Raw genomic sequence first — 12,312 nt, forward strand, 5'->3', positions numbered from 1 at the left:
GCATCTTTATCTTTAAGTATATCGTTTATGTAAATCCACTTTGGAGACGTGTGTGTGTGTGTTACTGGAGCTCATACATAATAAAACGTGTTTTTACAGCCCAATCACAACTACACTATACTGTCTGTCGTCTTTACACTTTCAACAATTCAACAGTTTAACGTTACTCTACAGTAGTCCAACAAATGCGATTTTAACACAAGGAACGGTGATTTTGGTTTGTAATACTCACATTTGATTGGCTTTTCTCCGCCTGACGTATCCTTTCCTGTGGCCTCATGGGAAGGCAGGGATAGAAAAGTATCCGACGATGGGTACTTCACAATCTGGGCGGAATCAGTAAGCCATCCGGGAACTTCTCGCCTACTCTTTTATGATTACTGAGGTTTCGAACATACTACTCCTTTCACGTACTGTTTTCGCCTACTATATAGTAGGTAAGTAGGCATATTCGAACGCAACATCAGTATACGCACGTCCGAATCTCGCGAGAAATAGTCCAAAACCCTGGTAGTTCTCGCCTACTCTTTTATGAATACTATGGATTCGGACATACTATTCTCTCGCCTACTGCTTTTTACATACTATATAGTAGGGAAGTATGCGGTTTCGAACGCAGCCTTGATCTCGACTCATATATGCTTTTTCAATCCCTCACACTTCCACCAGAGGTCACATCTCCTGCGACGGACATCAACCCTGATGAACTTCAACCCTTCAGCTTAAAGTAAGGATCATTGTTGTTCTTCAGTCAGGTTTAGTTCAGTGATGTTGTTCTCTTGTTGAGGGAGGGACACTGATATTTCCGCCACTGGCTTTAATAAACAGTGTTAATCACACACAGTCCTTCACTGTGAAGCTAAAAGTGCATGTGTTACTCAGTCAGTCGTTCAGTTGCTGTTGATCTGATGAGCTACAACACGGTAAGACAAACACACTCTTACTTAAATGAACACTGATGATTATTGCTCATATAACACACGTGTCTTAACATGAGAAATGTAAAGAATAGGGTGATATACAGTACATATACTTGTTTGAGCACAAGTGATGATTATGAGTGATGTTTAATGCTGTATTATAGATGTATTTTATGCTGATGTGGGTCAGAACGGCTCCTCCTCTTCCTCTGGTCTTTCTGCTCATGATTCACGGTGAGTCTCTGGCACATTCACATTAGAAACACTCTGATGTTTTATTGAAGGCCTCATGAGCGGCTGATCAACACTTTCTTCTGTCCTGTACTCACATATTTCCCTTTGAAACAGGAAGTTTGGGTTGAACGTGTCAAACGCTTGTCCCTTTTAGAAATGTCCAATAGTCTTTTGCTTCTTGCTAGTCAGTGTCATGTGGTTTAGGGGGAGGGACTTTCTCGTTGTTCAGAGCGTTTGATTGGACAGAAATCACTGTAGCATCAGATCCTGAATATTTTTGCCTCAAGTTCTCAGAAGTGAATGTGTAAATGTTAAATGTGTTTTAGTTCACATGCATATAAATGAGCTCAGATCTGATACAAAACTCACATTTTAATGACATTGGGTATTTAATAAATCAACGCTGAATATTTTCCTAGTCTTGTTTTTATATATATTTCATTATCTGAGAGTGCATTGTGTTGTTTTTTGCTAATTTCATGCTTCTCTCTTCACTCTGTCTCTGTACATTTACTTCTGCTTTTCTGCAACACCCTCCATCAAAGCTGATGCAGTAAATCACACTTCATTTATCACTCAATTCTGTGAAGATTCTTGTAAAGAGTCAATGTTTTCAAGTAGTAAAAAATTATCATGTTTTCATTGACTGTTATAACTGATAAAACATGTTCATCAGGATGAATTCTGTGTTTCAGGGGTTTCTAGTGCTGGTTGGAGTGTGAGTTACAGTCCTTCACACATCTGTGCACTAAAGGACTCAACAGTGATAATGAACTGCACTTATACATACCCTACTGGATATCAGATCAGGAACGTGTTCTGGATCATAAACCCTGTAAAGGGTGTTGAGTCTCCAGATCTGTCTAATGACCCTGAATACAGTCAGAGGCTTCAGTATCTGGGAGATAAACAGCAGAACTGCACCGTCAGACTGAGTCATGTGACACTGAAAGATTCACACGAGTACTGTTTCAGATTCACAACTGATAAACCTGATAAGAAATGGCTTGGTCATCCAGGACTGACTCTTACTGTCACAGGTGTGTTTGGTGAGGTTTATCTCTTGTTCTGTGCATTATGTTGAATAATAATCAGTGTATGACAGCAGCACTAGATATAATGTGTGTGTTGTGTTCAGATCTTCAGGTGGAGACTCCTGAGAGAGTGACAGAGGGAGATTCAGTCCGTCTGACATGTAAAAGCAGCTGCACTCTGACTGACAGAGCAACATTCATCTGGTCCAGAAACTCACAGCCATTAACTGAGAGAAGAGACAGAAACAATGAACTCCTGCTGCAGTCAGTCAGAAGAGAGGATGCAGGCAGATATAGCTGTGCTGTACACGGACACCATCACATCTCTCCTGATCTTCATCTCAATGTCATGTGTGAGTACAGATCGATCATTTCTCTTTAAAGTTGTCTTTGAAAAGCTAGCAGAGTTTAAGACTACATAACTCTAATAAATGATCAGTCAGTTTTGTGGGAGCTCTTGTGTTATCACTAAAATCTGGATGAAAAAACGACAGATTTAGATCATGTGTTTCAAAAACACAACAGATTTCTAAAGCTGAGAAGGAAACAGGAACATTTACATTTACATTTAGTCATTTAGCAGACGCTTTTATCCAAAGCGACTTACAAATGATGGCAATAGAAGCAACTAGAACAGTCAAGGGCAACGATATCAACAATATGCAAGTGCTGTAACAAGTCTCAGTTAATCTAGCACAGAACAGAATTTTTTTTTTTTTTTTTTTATATATATATATAAATAAATTAGACAGACAGACAATGAATATAATGATAAGTTCTATTCTCGATCGGTCAGGTGTATCGGTCAGGTGTTTCAGGAAAGATCACGTTTACAAATGCAGTGCTTTGTCAATGAAAAGGAATATAAATAATGTATATAAATATATGCAAATAATACCAGATGGCCAATAGAGGCGCTGCCCTCCCTGAACTACACACAAAATAATAATTTGTATTATCATAATTATTCATATAAATAGTCAGGGCTTGACATTAATACCCGTCATTTGCAAGTGTATAGCTGTGGAGTGTAACACAGTCACTTCCACTGGCCACAGGTTGCATGTTATTGTAGCCCCAGGGCCTGACGTGTTCTTAATACAGGCCTGCACGTATCATGTCATCAGATTTGTCATCAAAACCACAGGCGGCTGCAAGGGAACACAAGGGCATATTGCACAGGAGTCTCATGTGGAAATTGAGCTCGCTTTCTGAATAAAACACGTTTAACTACGACATTGACTTTTGGAGTAAAATGTTTCTCTAGTGCACCGACAGGAGAGGCATAAGTGTCGCCTGTTTCTGATAGAGCGTAAAATATCCACTGTCCGTCTGTTCCCAAACAATGGAGTAATGTGGCTCGTCTGGCCAAGCACTTCCCGTCAATAAAGTAAATGATTACAATAAATAATAAAATAATTACTATAAAGATTAAATAAGATTATCAGAAGCCAAATGATCCCTACCTCTCCCATTCAGATACAAGGCAAAAGGGAAGAGGAGACAGAACAGGAAATGATGTTGGCTCATGACATCACAACAATTAAAGGGGAAAGCACTCATTTAGATCAGGCGGCCACATCAGGCATATGTAAATGAACAATTTTGTGTTAATTCACAATACATATATATAACAGTATAATTTATATGCTTGTTACAAAAGGACAAAAGGATGAAAACTAAAGCTAAATCCAAACGTGTGTCTTTAATGTAGGAAACATCAGTAAAACAGGACATCAGCAGCTCAGCAACTCAACTTCTTCATCATCTCTAGGTTTTACTGCCCTCTAGTGATCATACTCAGTATCACAATGATCCACAAAACACAAAACCTACCTAGAAAACGTCTCAGGTTACGAATGTAACCATTGTTCCCTGAGAACAGGAAACGAGACGCTGCGTCAGCTTGACGCTACGGGGAACGCCTCCGGCGTGACAGGTGCCTGAAATCACATTGAATCACGTCAATTCTATTGACCGGCGACAGCCTATGATGTCATCAAGGTGCGACCAGGAAGTATATAAGGGCGCCTTGCCAACATGACAGTATCTAATCGTCTGAAGGGACTGTTTTCGGCAGGCAGGCCCTGCGGCATGGCACAGCGACGCAGCGTCTCGTTCCCTGTTCTCAGGGAACAATGGTTACATTCGTAACCTGAGACGTTCCCTTTCGAAAGGGAACTCGCGCTGCGTCAGCTTGACGCTACGGGGAACGATATACCAACGCCGCCATGCCGACGGGAGTGCATGCCCACTGGCAGTGACAACTGTCAAGACAAGCAAATTCTACTGAGATGCCTGAACCACTCCCCTTCTGGTCACATTAGGCTGTCAGTGACAGCGCCCCCTACGGTCAAAGCCCAAGCTTATCGCCTGAGAAGGAAACCTTCACACACACTCCCAGGCCTTGCTCGAAGGCCTGGAACCAACCCATTCGACTCAGAAGGGGTTCCTTTAAGGGAGCGTGGCAAGGGAACTACGAGGGAATCCTATGCCAGTCACTATTCGGGAGATTATCACCGAATGCCACCAGGGAGACATGACCAGGTGACCCAGTCTAGCATGGGACACGTAATACGGTCAACCCTGTCTGTACAGTACAGAGCCTCTGGTACTCGCCTCCAAAGAGACATCCCGTTAGGGTGCTGCAAGAAAGGGCAGCGTCACCGACTAGCCGGACCTCAGAGACGGGTTATCCCGGAGAGCAGCGCTCAGCGAAGTGCTTTCAAACCCTTGCTAGCGAGGGGAGTCAAGCCGCTCGATCCTCGGATCTACCAAGCACTTACTTTAAAACGTGCTTAGGAGGCCAAAAAGGCCTTATAGGCTGAATATATCGGGAGGGGCCCCTCGGGACCTACCACCAATAGATCAGCCCCAGGAGGCTGTAAGCTCACAACAGACCCTCGCTTGAGAGGAGCTCATAAGCCTGCCCGGTAGGCAACCATGCCGTAGGCCTACTATGAAGGTCCCGTCCTGTCGGGACCACATAGCCGCAGTGACACCTCGTCGTGCTAGGGTAAGAACACCGCCTTCAGGTCTCGCAAATGGCCAGAGGCCGGCGCCTGATAGCGGGTAGCCACTAGCTGTCAGCAAAAAGCCAGTTGTGTGTTCCCGCCTAGGGAACTCGTCCCCCAGGGAGGCCGAGAGAGGCCTCCACCTGGTAACCTGATAGACCGCTCGCGCATCCAAAGCAGCGCTCGTCCTCAGGAAGGCCAAACGGGCCTGATACCTGATTGCAGTCGTGCTAGCCCTCGAGGTAGCTGGGAAGACCAGGGACTCGCTTAATCAGGGAGGCCAAGCGGGCCTACCAACTGCAAGACATCGGGAACTCACAGCCAAACTGAATGTGCTACTCATAGCGCTTCAAGCTCACCACAGCGGCTGGGGACCGGGAGCTCGCTTTCAGGGAGGTACCATGCCTACCACCTGATAGCAAAAAGTGCCACTTATAGCACTTTATGCACACCACAGCGGCCGGGGAGCCGGCCTCTGCTCATTGACTGGACTTATCCAGGAACCACGAGACCAGAGCGTGCCCTCAGAGGAGGCCACGTGGGCCTACTACTCCAAAGCGAATCCCCTCAGGGAAGCCCGTGCAGCTTTGCCTGATAGCAGCCCATGCTACGATCCGTTACCGAAACTGGGGACCGGGGAACGATTCCAGGGAGGCGCAATGCCTCCACCTGGTAGCAGAGCATGCCGTCCGTCGTGCTTCGCTAACCGTCTCACTCTCGCGCCTGAGAAACAGGGGCTCGTTTTCAGGGAGGCAACAATGCCTACCACCTGATAGCAGAGCACGCCACGCCTAGCGTTTTGTTTCGCTAGTTGTCTCAGCGCCTGAGAATCGGGAGCTCTCTTTCAGGGAGGCAACCGTGCCTACCAACTGAAAGCAAAACGTGCTACTCGTAGCACTTCACGCTCATTGCCACAGTGACTGGGAACCGGGAGCTTACTCTCAGGGAGGCCATAATGCCTACCAACCTGATAGCGGAGCATGCTACTCGTAGCACTTCGTGCTCATTGCCATAGTCGACCGGAAGCCGGGAGCTCGCCCTCAGGGAGGCAACAGTGCCTACCAACTGATAGCAGGACATGCTACTCGTAGCATTCCATGCTCATTGCTACGGCGACCGGGAACCGAGAGCTCGTCGTCAGGGAGGCCACAGAGCCTACCAACCAATGGCAGAAAGTGCTTATCCATAGCGCTCCATGCTCATTACCACAGCGACCGGGAACCGTGAGCTCATTGTCAGGGAGGCCATCATGCCTACCACCTGATAGCAGAAGGTGCTACTCATAGCACTCCATGCTCACCGCCACAGTGGCTGGGAACCGGGAGTTTGCCTCCAGGGAGGTCACTCAGGGAGGCCGGATGAGGCCTAACTCCTGAGCGAAGGAAACCCAGACTGGGAGCCTACCCCTCAGGGAGGCCTGGCAGGACCTGTCCCCCCGAATAGGGGGTCTGCAGATTCCAAGGATCCTGCCGAAACTTTAAGAAGACTGCCTGCTGCTACCTGGGCTGACGGCAGCTGTCTGCTGCTGACGAAGGCCTGGAAATCCAGTTAACACCTGGGGACTCATCCCCAGGGCCAATGACGGGTCATCTGCTGACGTGAGCGTGGCAAGGGAACTACGAGGGAACCCTATGCCAGTCACTATTCGGGAGATTATCACCGAATGCCACCAGGGAGACCTGACCAGGTGACCCAGTCTAGCATGGGACACGTAATACGGTCAACCCTGTCTGTACAGTACAGAGCCTCTGGTACTCGCCTCCAAAGAGACATCCCGTTAGGGTGCTGCAAGAAAGGGCAGCGTCACCGACTAGCCGGACCTCAGAGACGGGTTATCCCGGAGAGCAGCGCTCAGCGAAGTGCTTTCAAACCCTTGCTAGCGAGGGGAGTCAAGCCGCTCGATCCTCGGATCTACCAAGCACTTACTTTAAAACGTGCTTAGGAGGCCAAAAAGGCCTTATAGGCTGAATATATCGGGAGGGGCCCCTCGGGACCTACCACCAATAGATCAGCCCCAGGAGGCTGTAAGCTCACAACAGACCCTCGCTTGAGAGGAGCTCATAAGCCTGCCCGGTAGGCAACCATGCCGTAGGCCTACTATGAAGGTCCCGTCCTGTCGGGACCACATAGCCGCAGTGACACCTCGTCGTGCTAGGGTAAGAACACCGCCTTCAGGTCTCGCAAACGGCCAGAGGCCGGCGCCTGATAGCGGGTAGCCACTAGCTGTCAGCAAAAAGCCAGTTGTGTGTTCCCGCCTAGGGAACTCGTCCCCCAGGGAGGCCGAGAGAGGCCTCCACCTGGTAACCTGATAGACCGCTCGCGCATCCAAAGCAGCGCTCGTCCTCAGGAAGGCCAAACGGGCCTGATACCTGATCGCAGTCGTGCTAGCCCTCGAGGTAGCTGGGAAGACCAGGGACTCGCTTAATCAGGGAGGCCAAGCGGGCCTACCAACTGCAAGACATCGGGCACTCACAGCCAAACTGAATGTGCTACTCATAGCGCTTCAAGCTCACCACAGCGGCTGGGGACCGGGAGCTCGCTTTCAGGGAGGTACCATGCCTACCACCTGATAGCAAAAAGTGCCACTTATAGCACTTTACGCACACCACAGCGGCCGGGGAGCCGGCCTCTGCTCATTGACTGGACTTATCCAGGAACCACGAGACCAGAGCGTGCCCTCAGAGGAGGCCACGTGGGCCTACTACTCCAAAGCGAATCCCCTCAGGGAAGCCCGTGCAGCTTTGCCTGATAGCAGCCCATGCTACGATCCGTTACCGAAACTGGGGACCGGGGAACGATTCCAGGGAGGCGCAATGCCTCCACCTGGTAGCAGAGCATGCCGTCCGTCGTGCTTCGCTAACCGTCTCACTCTCGCGCCTGAGAAACAGGGGCTCGTTTTCAGGGAGGCAACAATGCCTACCACCTGATAGCAGAGCACGCCACGCCTAGCGTTTTGTTTCGCTAGTTGTCTCAGCGCCTGAGAATCGGGAGCTCTCTTTCAGGGAGGCAACCGTGCCTACCAACTGAAAGCAAAACGTGCTACTCGTAGCACTTCACGCTCATTGCCACAGTGACTGGGAACCGGGAGCTTACTCTCAGGGAGGCCATAATGCCTACCAACCTGATAGCGGAGCATGCTACTCGTAGCACTTCGTGCTCATTGCCATAGTCGACCGGAAGCCGGGAGCTCGCCCTCAGGGAGGCAACAGTGCCTACCAACTGATAGCAGGACATGCTACTCGTAGCATTCCATGCTCATTGCTACGGCGACCGGGAACCGAGAGCTCGTCGTCAGGGAGGCCACAGAGCCTACCAACCAACGGCAGAAAGTGCTTATCCATAGCGCTCCATGCTCATTACCACAGCGACCGGGAACCGTGAGCTCATTGTCAGGGAGGCCATCATGCCTACCACCTGATAGCAGAAGGTGCTACTCATAGCACTCCATGCTCACCGCCACAGTGGCTGGGAACCGGGAGTTTGCCTCCAGGGAGGTCACTCAGGGAGGCCGGATGAGGCCTACTACCTGCTAACACTCGTGCTAGCCATCCAGTGACTGGGGCCCAGGAACGCCATCCGCAGAGGAGGTCAAGTGGGCCTGCTTACCCCACAGCAGGCCCATAGGGAGGCCCAATAGCGCCTACCACCTATTTAGCAGCTCGTACCAGCCGTCGAGGGACTTAATGCCTATGGTGCCCCCTCAGGGGAGACCAAGCAGTGCCCGCTGACCACAGCAGGCTCTCAGGGAGGCCAGACAGGGCCTAACTCCTGAGCGAAGGAAACCCAGACTGGGAGCCTACCCCTCAGGGAGGCCTGGCAGGACCTGTCCCCCCGAATAGGGGGTCTGCAGATTCCAAGGATCCTGCCGAAACTTTAAGAAGGCTGCCTGCTGCTACCTGGGCTGACGGCAGCTGTCTGCTGCTGACGAAGGCCTGGAAATCCAGTTAACACCTGGGGACTCATCCCCAGGGCCAATGACGGGTCATCTGCTGACGTCGACACCAGTGGAGAAGAGCCTCCGAGGCCCACTCGTGGGCCATAGTGTCGGGACTTTCCTGCAAGGAGGCCGGTTAACGCCTACTACCTGTCCTGAAGTCCAACTGCCCAGACCGTCCAAGCTGGCCACTCAGAGCCAGCTGGCTCCTATGCCCGCACCTGGGGCTGGCTCCATCCCAGAGGCAGCTAGGGACAACCTGCTTCGCCGTGTCCTAGGGCCCCCAGGACGGCGCAGTCTCTTGGGCAGTGCCTACAAACATGGACCTAATCACATTGCCAACAGCAGTGTACTCAGCAGAAGTGCTCAGCAAAGACCCTCTAAAGCGAGGGGAGTACAACTTACGTCACCTGCATCGGGGCGGCTGTCTTTCTTTCCATGCAGCGGCCAACCTTGATTGCGAGGGCGTCAGCCATTGGCAATGCTCGGGCCTCAGGGGAGCATCCGACCAGAACCGTACAGACAGAAGGATTATCCGATGTTCTGCTCGACCCGGGCCCTAAAGGAGGTGAAGCAGAGACATAAAGCAAGGGAACAATATCACAGAAATGTGAAATCCACCGGCCGTACCATCCTCCAGGAAGAGGCCGGGGGCCGCCAGCAGATGGCGGCCACCAAGCTCCGAAAGGCGGAAACAGCAGATAAAGTCTAGTCGCAAACCGGCGAAAGACGCTTAATTCCACCCCACGACCACTGGCAAAGTCGCTGTCTCCTGCAACATCCTCGTCTGCATTACACGTGACCCCAGAACGCAGAGAAGGGGGCGGGCCTTGGCCGGACGACTCTGTAATAGAGGAGGCTGAAACAAGGATGCATAAACAAGACCAAGTTCTTAATTAAAAAGACAGGCCAGGGGCGAACATCTTTATTAAAAGGGGACGCGCCCATCCTTGACAAAGCCTAGGCCAAGTGGTGCGACATAGGTCCGCACTAGATCTACTCAGGGCCCGGGAAAGAAATATTATCACCTCTAATATTACACAATGAGGCCCAAAAAACCCCTTTCCCAAAGCCCCGCAGAGCTGGGCGCAGAGCTCACTACAGCTCGTGCATAAGCGCGTACCCGGTCTTCAGCTACTTTTCACTTTACGCTAGGAAAAACACAGCTCGCCCCTTACACTACAAGCCCTCAGGCGAGAGCGCGATTCAGTTACCCAAACAATGGGGAAAAATATAGCACGGAGAGGCAGCAAACTCTCTAGCAGAAAGTGAAGTATTCACACACAACCATCATAATGTTGCAAAGAAGATCGTTCTTAGCTTACTCACGGGGAGCTGCAGGCCCTGCGAAGATCCAGCGGCGATCCAAATTTCCCCAGAAAACCTCTCAGGCGAGCGAAGGTATAGGAGTTCTGAAAAACATAGTTTTGAAAATGTTTCACCCTCAGCGAGGGGACTCACCAATCGCTCCCAGCGGTGATTCCAGCCATCCATAGGCTAGTATCCGCCCGCCATCCTGAGGGGGGCGCTCTCACAACCAAGCCAGGCGGGCCGTCAGAATTCTTACATTTCTGCTCATCATAGGCCCACCGGCCTGATGTTAAAAGCGCCCGGGGAAAATCTTTTTCCAGAGGAAGGGAAAAAAGGCAGCGTTCACCTGCGTCCCCTCGGGGGCGGTGTCCGCTGCCTACGCTGGTCCCGGTTGCCAGCTCCAGCTTCCTTCCTCTTTTTGAAGCGGGTGTCCCGCCTCCTCTGCGCCATAACCCTCCGTGGGGGCGCTCGAGAGGCAACACTGGTTCTCTGTTCCTGTCTCCGGCCCTCAGGCTGGGACGGACCAGGGACACCCGACTGCCTGGGCGCGGTCCCGGACCTCCGCGGGATGCAGGTCTTAAATGCTGCCGAGCGCGCCCTCGCCTCCCTGAACTTATCCACCACCGCCTCTACGGAGGTGCCAAACAGTTCAGAGGGCGAGACCGGGGCATCGAGGAGAAAGGCCCTCTCTTTCCCCGCGATGTCCGCCAGGTTCAGCCACAGATGTCTCTCCGTGGCCACCATAGCCGCCATCGAACGACCGATGGCGAAAGCTGTTTGTTTGGTGGCCCTAAGAGAGAGATCGGTGGTGCGGCGCAACTCGGCCACCGCGTCAGGGGTTAGTCCCACCCCCTGATCGAGGTCCCTCAGCAGATCTGCCTGGTAGGCTTGTAACACTCCCATCGTGTGTAAAGCCCGCCCCAGCATGACCCGCCGACATGTATGCCCTGCCGTTCAGACGTGATGTTGTCCTAAGGGGATCTGACGGCAGGGTGGGAGCCCTTAGTGTCGATGGCCGCCCGGAAGCGAGGTAGTTTGCGAACGTCTCGTCAACGGGCGGCAGCGACACATATCCAGCTTCCGGTAATCCCTCGACGTCAGCAAAATTTGCCCGCTGACGCCGATGGACTCGGGCTGAATAGGGCTTCTTCCATCCTCTCGTAATCTCATAATGGAGATCAGGAAAAAATGGAAGACTCCCGGGAGCCGGCTGGTCACGGGCGGGGAGATAACGGTCATCCAGTCTGCTCAGACGAACGTCATCTCCCCTAGCGCGCCGCCAAGGCAGCTGCAATCTGCCCACGGCGCGCTCCATAACCTCCACCAGCTCCCCATACATGGGACAAGGTGGTTGAGAAGCCTCAAACACTTCACTCGACTCCTCAACCATCCTCTGCTCCACTGGAAGAGCCACAGACGAGGAGGAGGAGCTTAGATCCTGCTCCGCCTCCAAAGTCTGCCCCTCGCGATCTGGCTCGTTGTCCACAAGCACTATACCAGTCTCTAGACGACGAGCCAGATCCAGCTGGGAGCCCCAGGATTGAAGGCGCCGCTCGGCCTCGGCGCGAGCGGGACCGCTCCCAGCTGCTGAACTCTCTCCCCTCGAGAAGAGAGCCAAACGAGAGCGGAGCGTTCTCAACGGAAAACGCTCGCAGTTCGCACAGGAGGCTCCCTCGAGAACCTCCCGTGCGTGCTCTTCCCCCAGATAGTATACACAGAGCGTGTGAGTGTCATCAGGTGTAAGATACCTGGTACACGGCTCTGCGCACCTGCGGAAGTGGCGCTGTTTCTCTGCACACTTCATAGCTTGGTACTTGCTTGACGTTCAGGATACAGGCAAAACAGTCACTGAAGACGAAGAGATA

General features: G+C 51.6%; 2 protein-coding genes across 2 annotated transcripts in view; one reads left to right on the forward strand and one right to left on the reverse strand.

Moving 5' to 3' along the window:
* Window positions 1–12,312, reverse strand: part of LOC307124221 (uncharacterized protein) — a gene marked incomplete at its 3' end in the record, with an annotated part of 717,433 nt that overhangs the window by 370,672 nt on the left and 334,449 nt on the right. The window lies entirely within an intron of this gene.
* LOC307124223 (B-cell receptor CD22-like) overlaps window positions 1–12,312 on the forward strand; it is a gene marked incomplete at both ends in the record, with an annotated part of 61,249 nt that overhangs the window by 21,725 nt on the left and 27,212 nt on the right. The window contains 2 exons of the mRNA XM_079813272.1: window positions 1,850–2,194; window positions 2,293–2,541. Of these exons, the coding sequence (XP_079669398.1) occupies window positions 1,850–2,194; window positions 2,293–2,541 (594 nt within the window). The remainder of the gene's footprint in view (window positions 1–1,849; window positions 2,195–2,292; window positions 2,542–12,312) is intronic.

Source organism: Gobio gobio, assembly GCF_949357685.1.
Source record: "Gobio gobio genome assembly, chromosome: 3".
NCBI lineage: Eukaryota > Metazoa > Chordata > Actinopteri > Cypriniformes > Gobionidae > Gobio > Gobio gobio.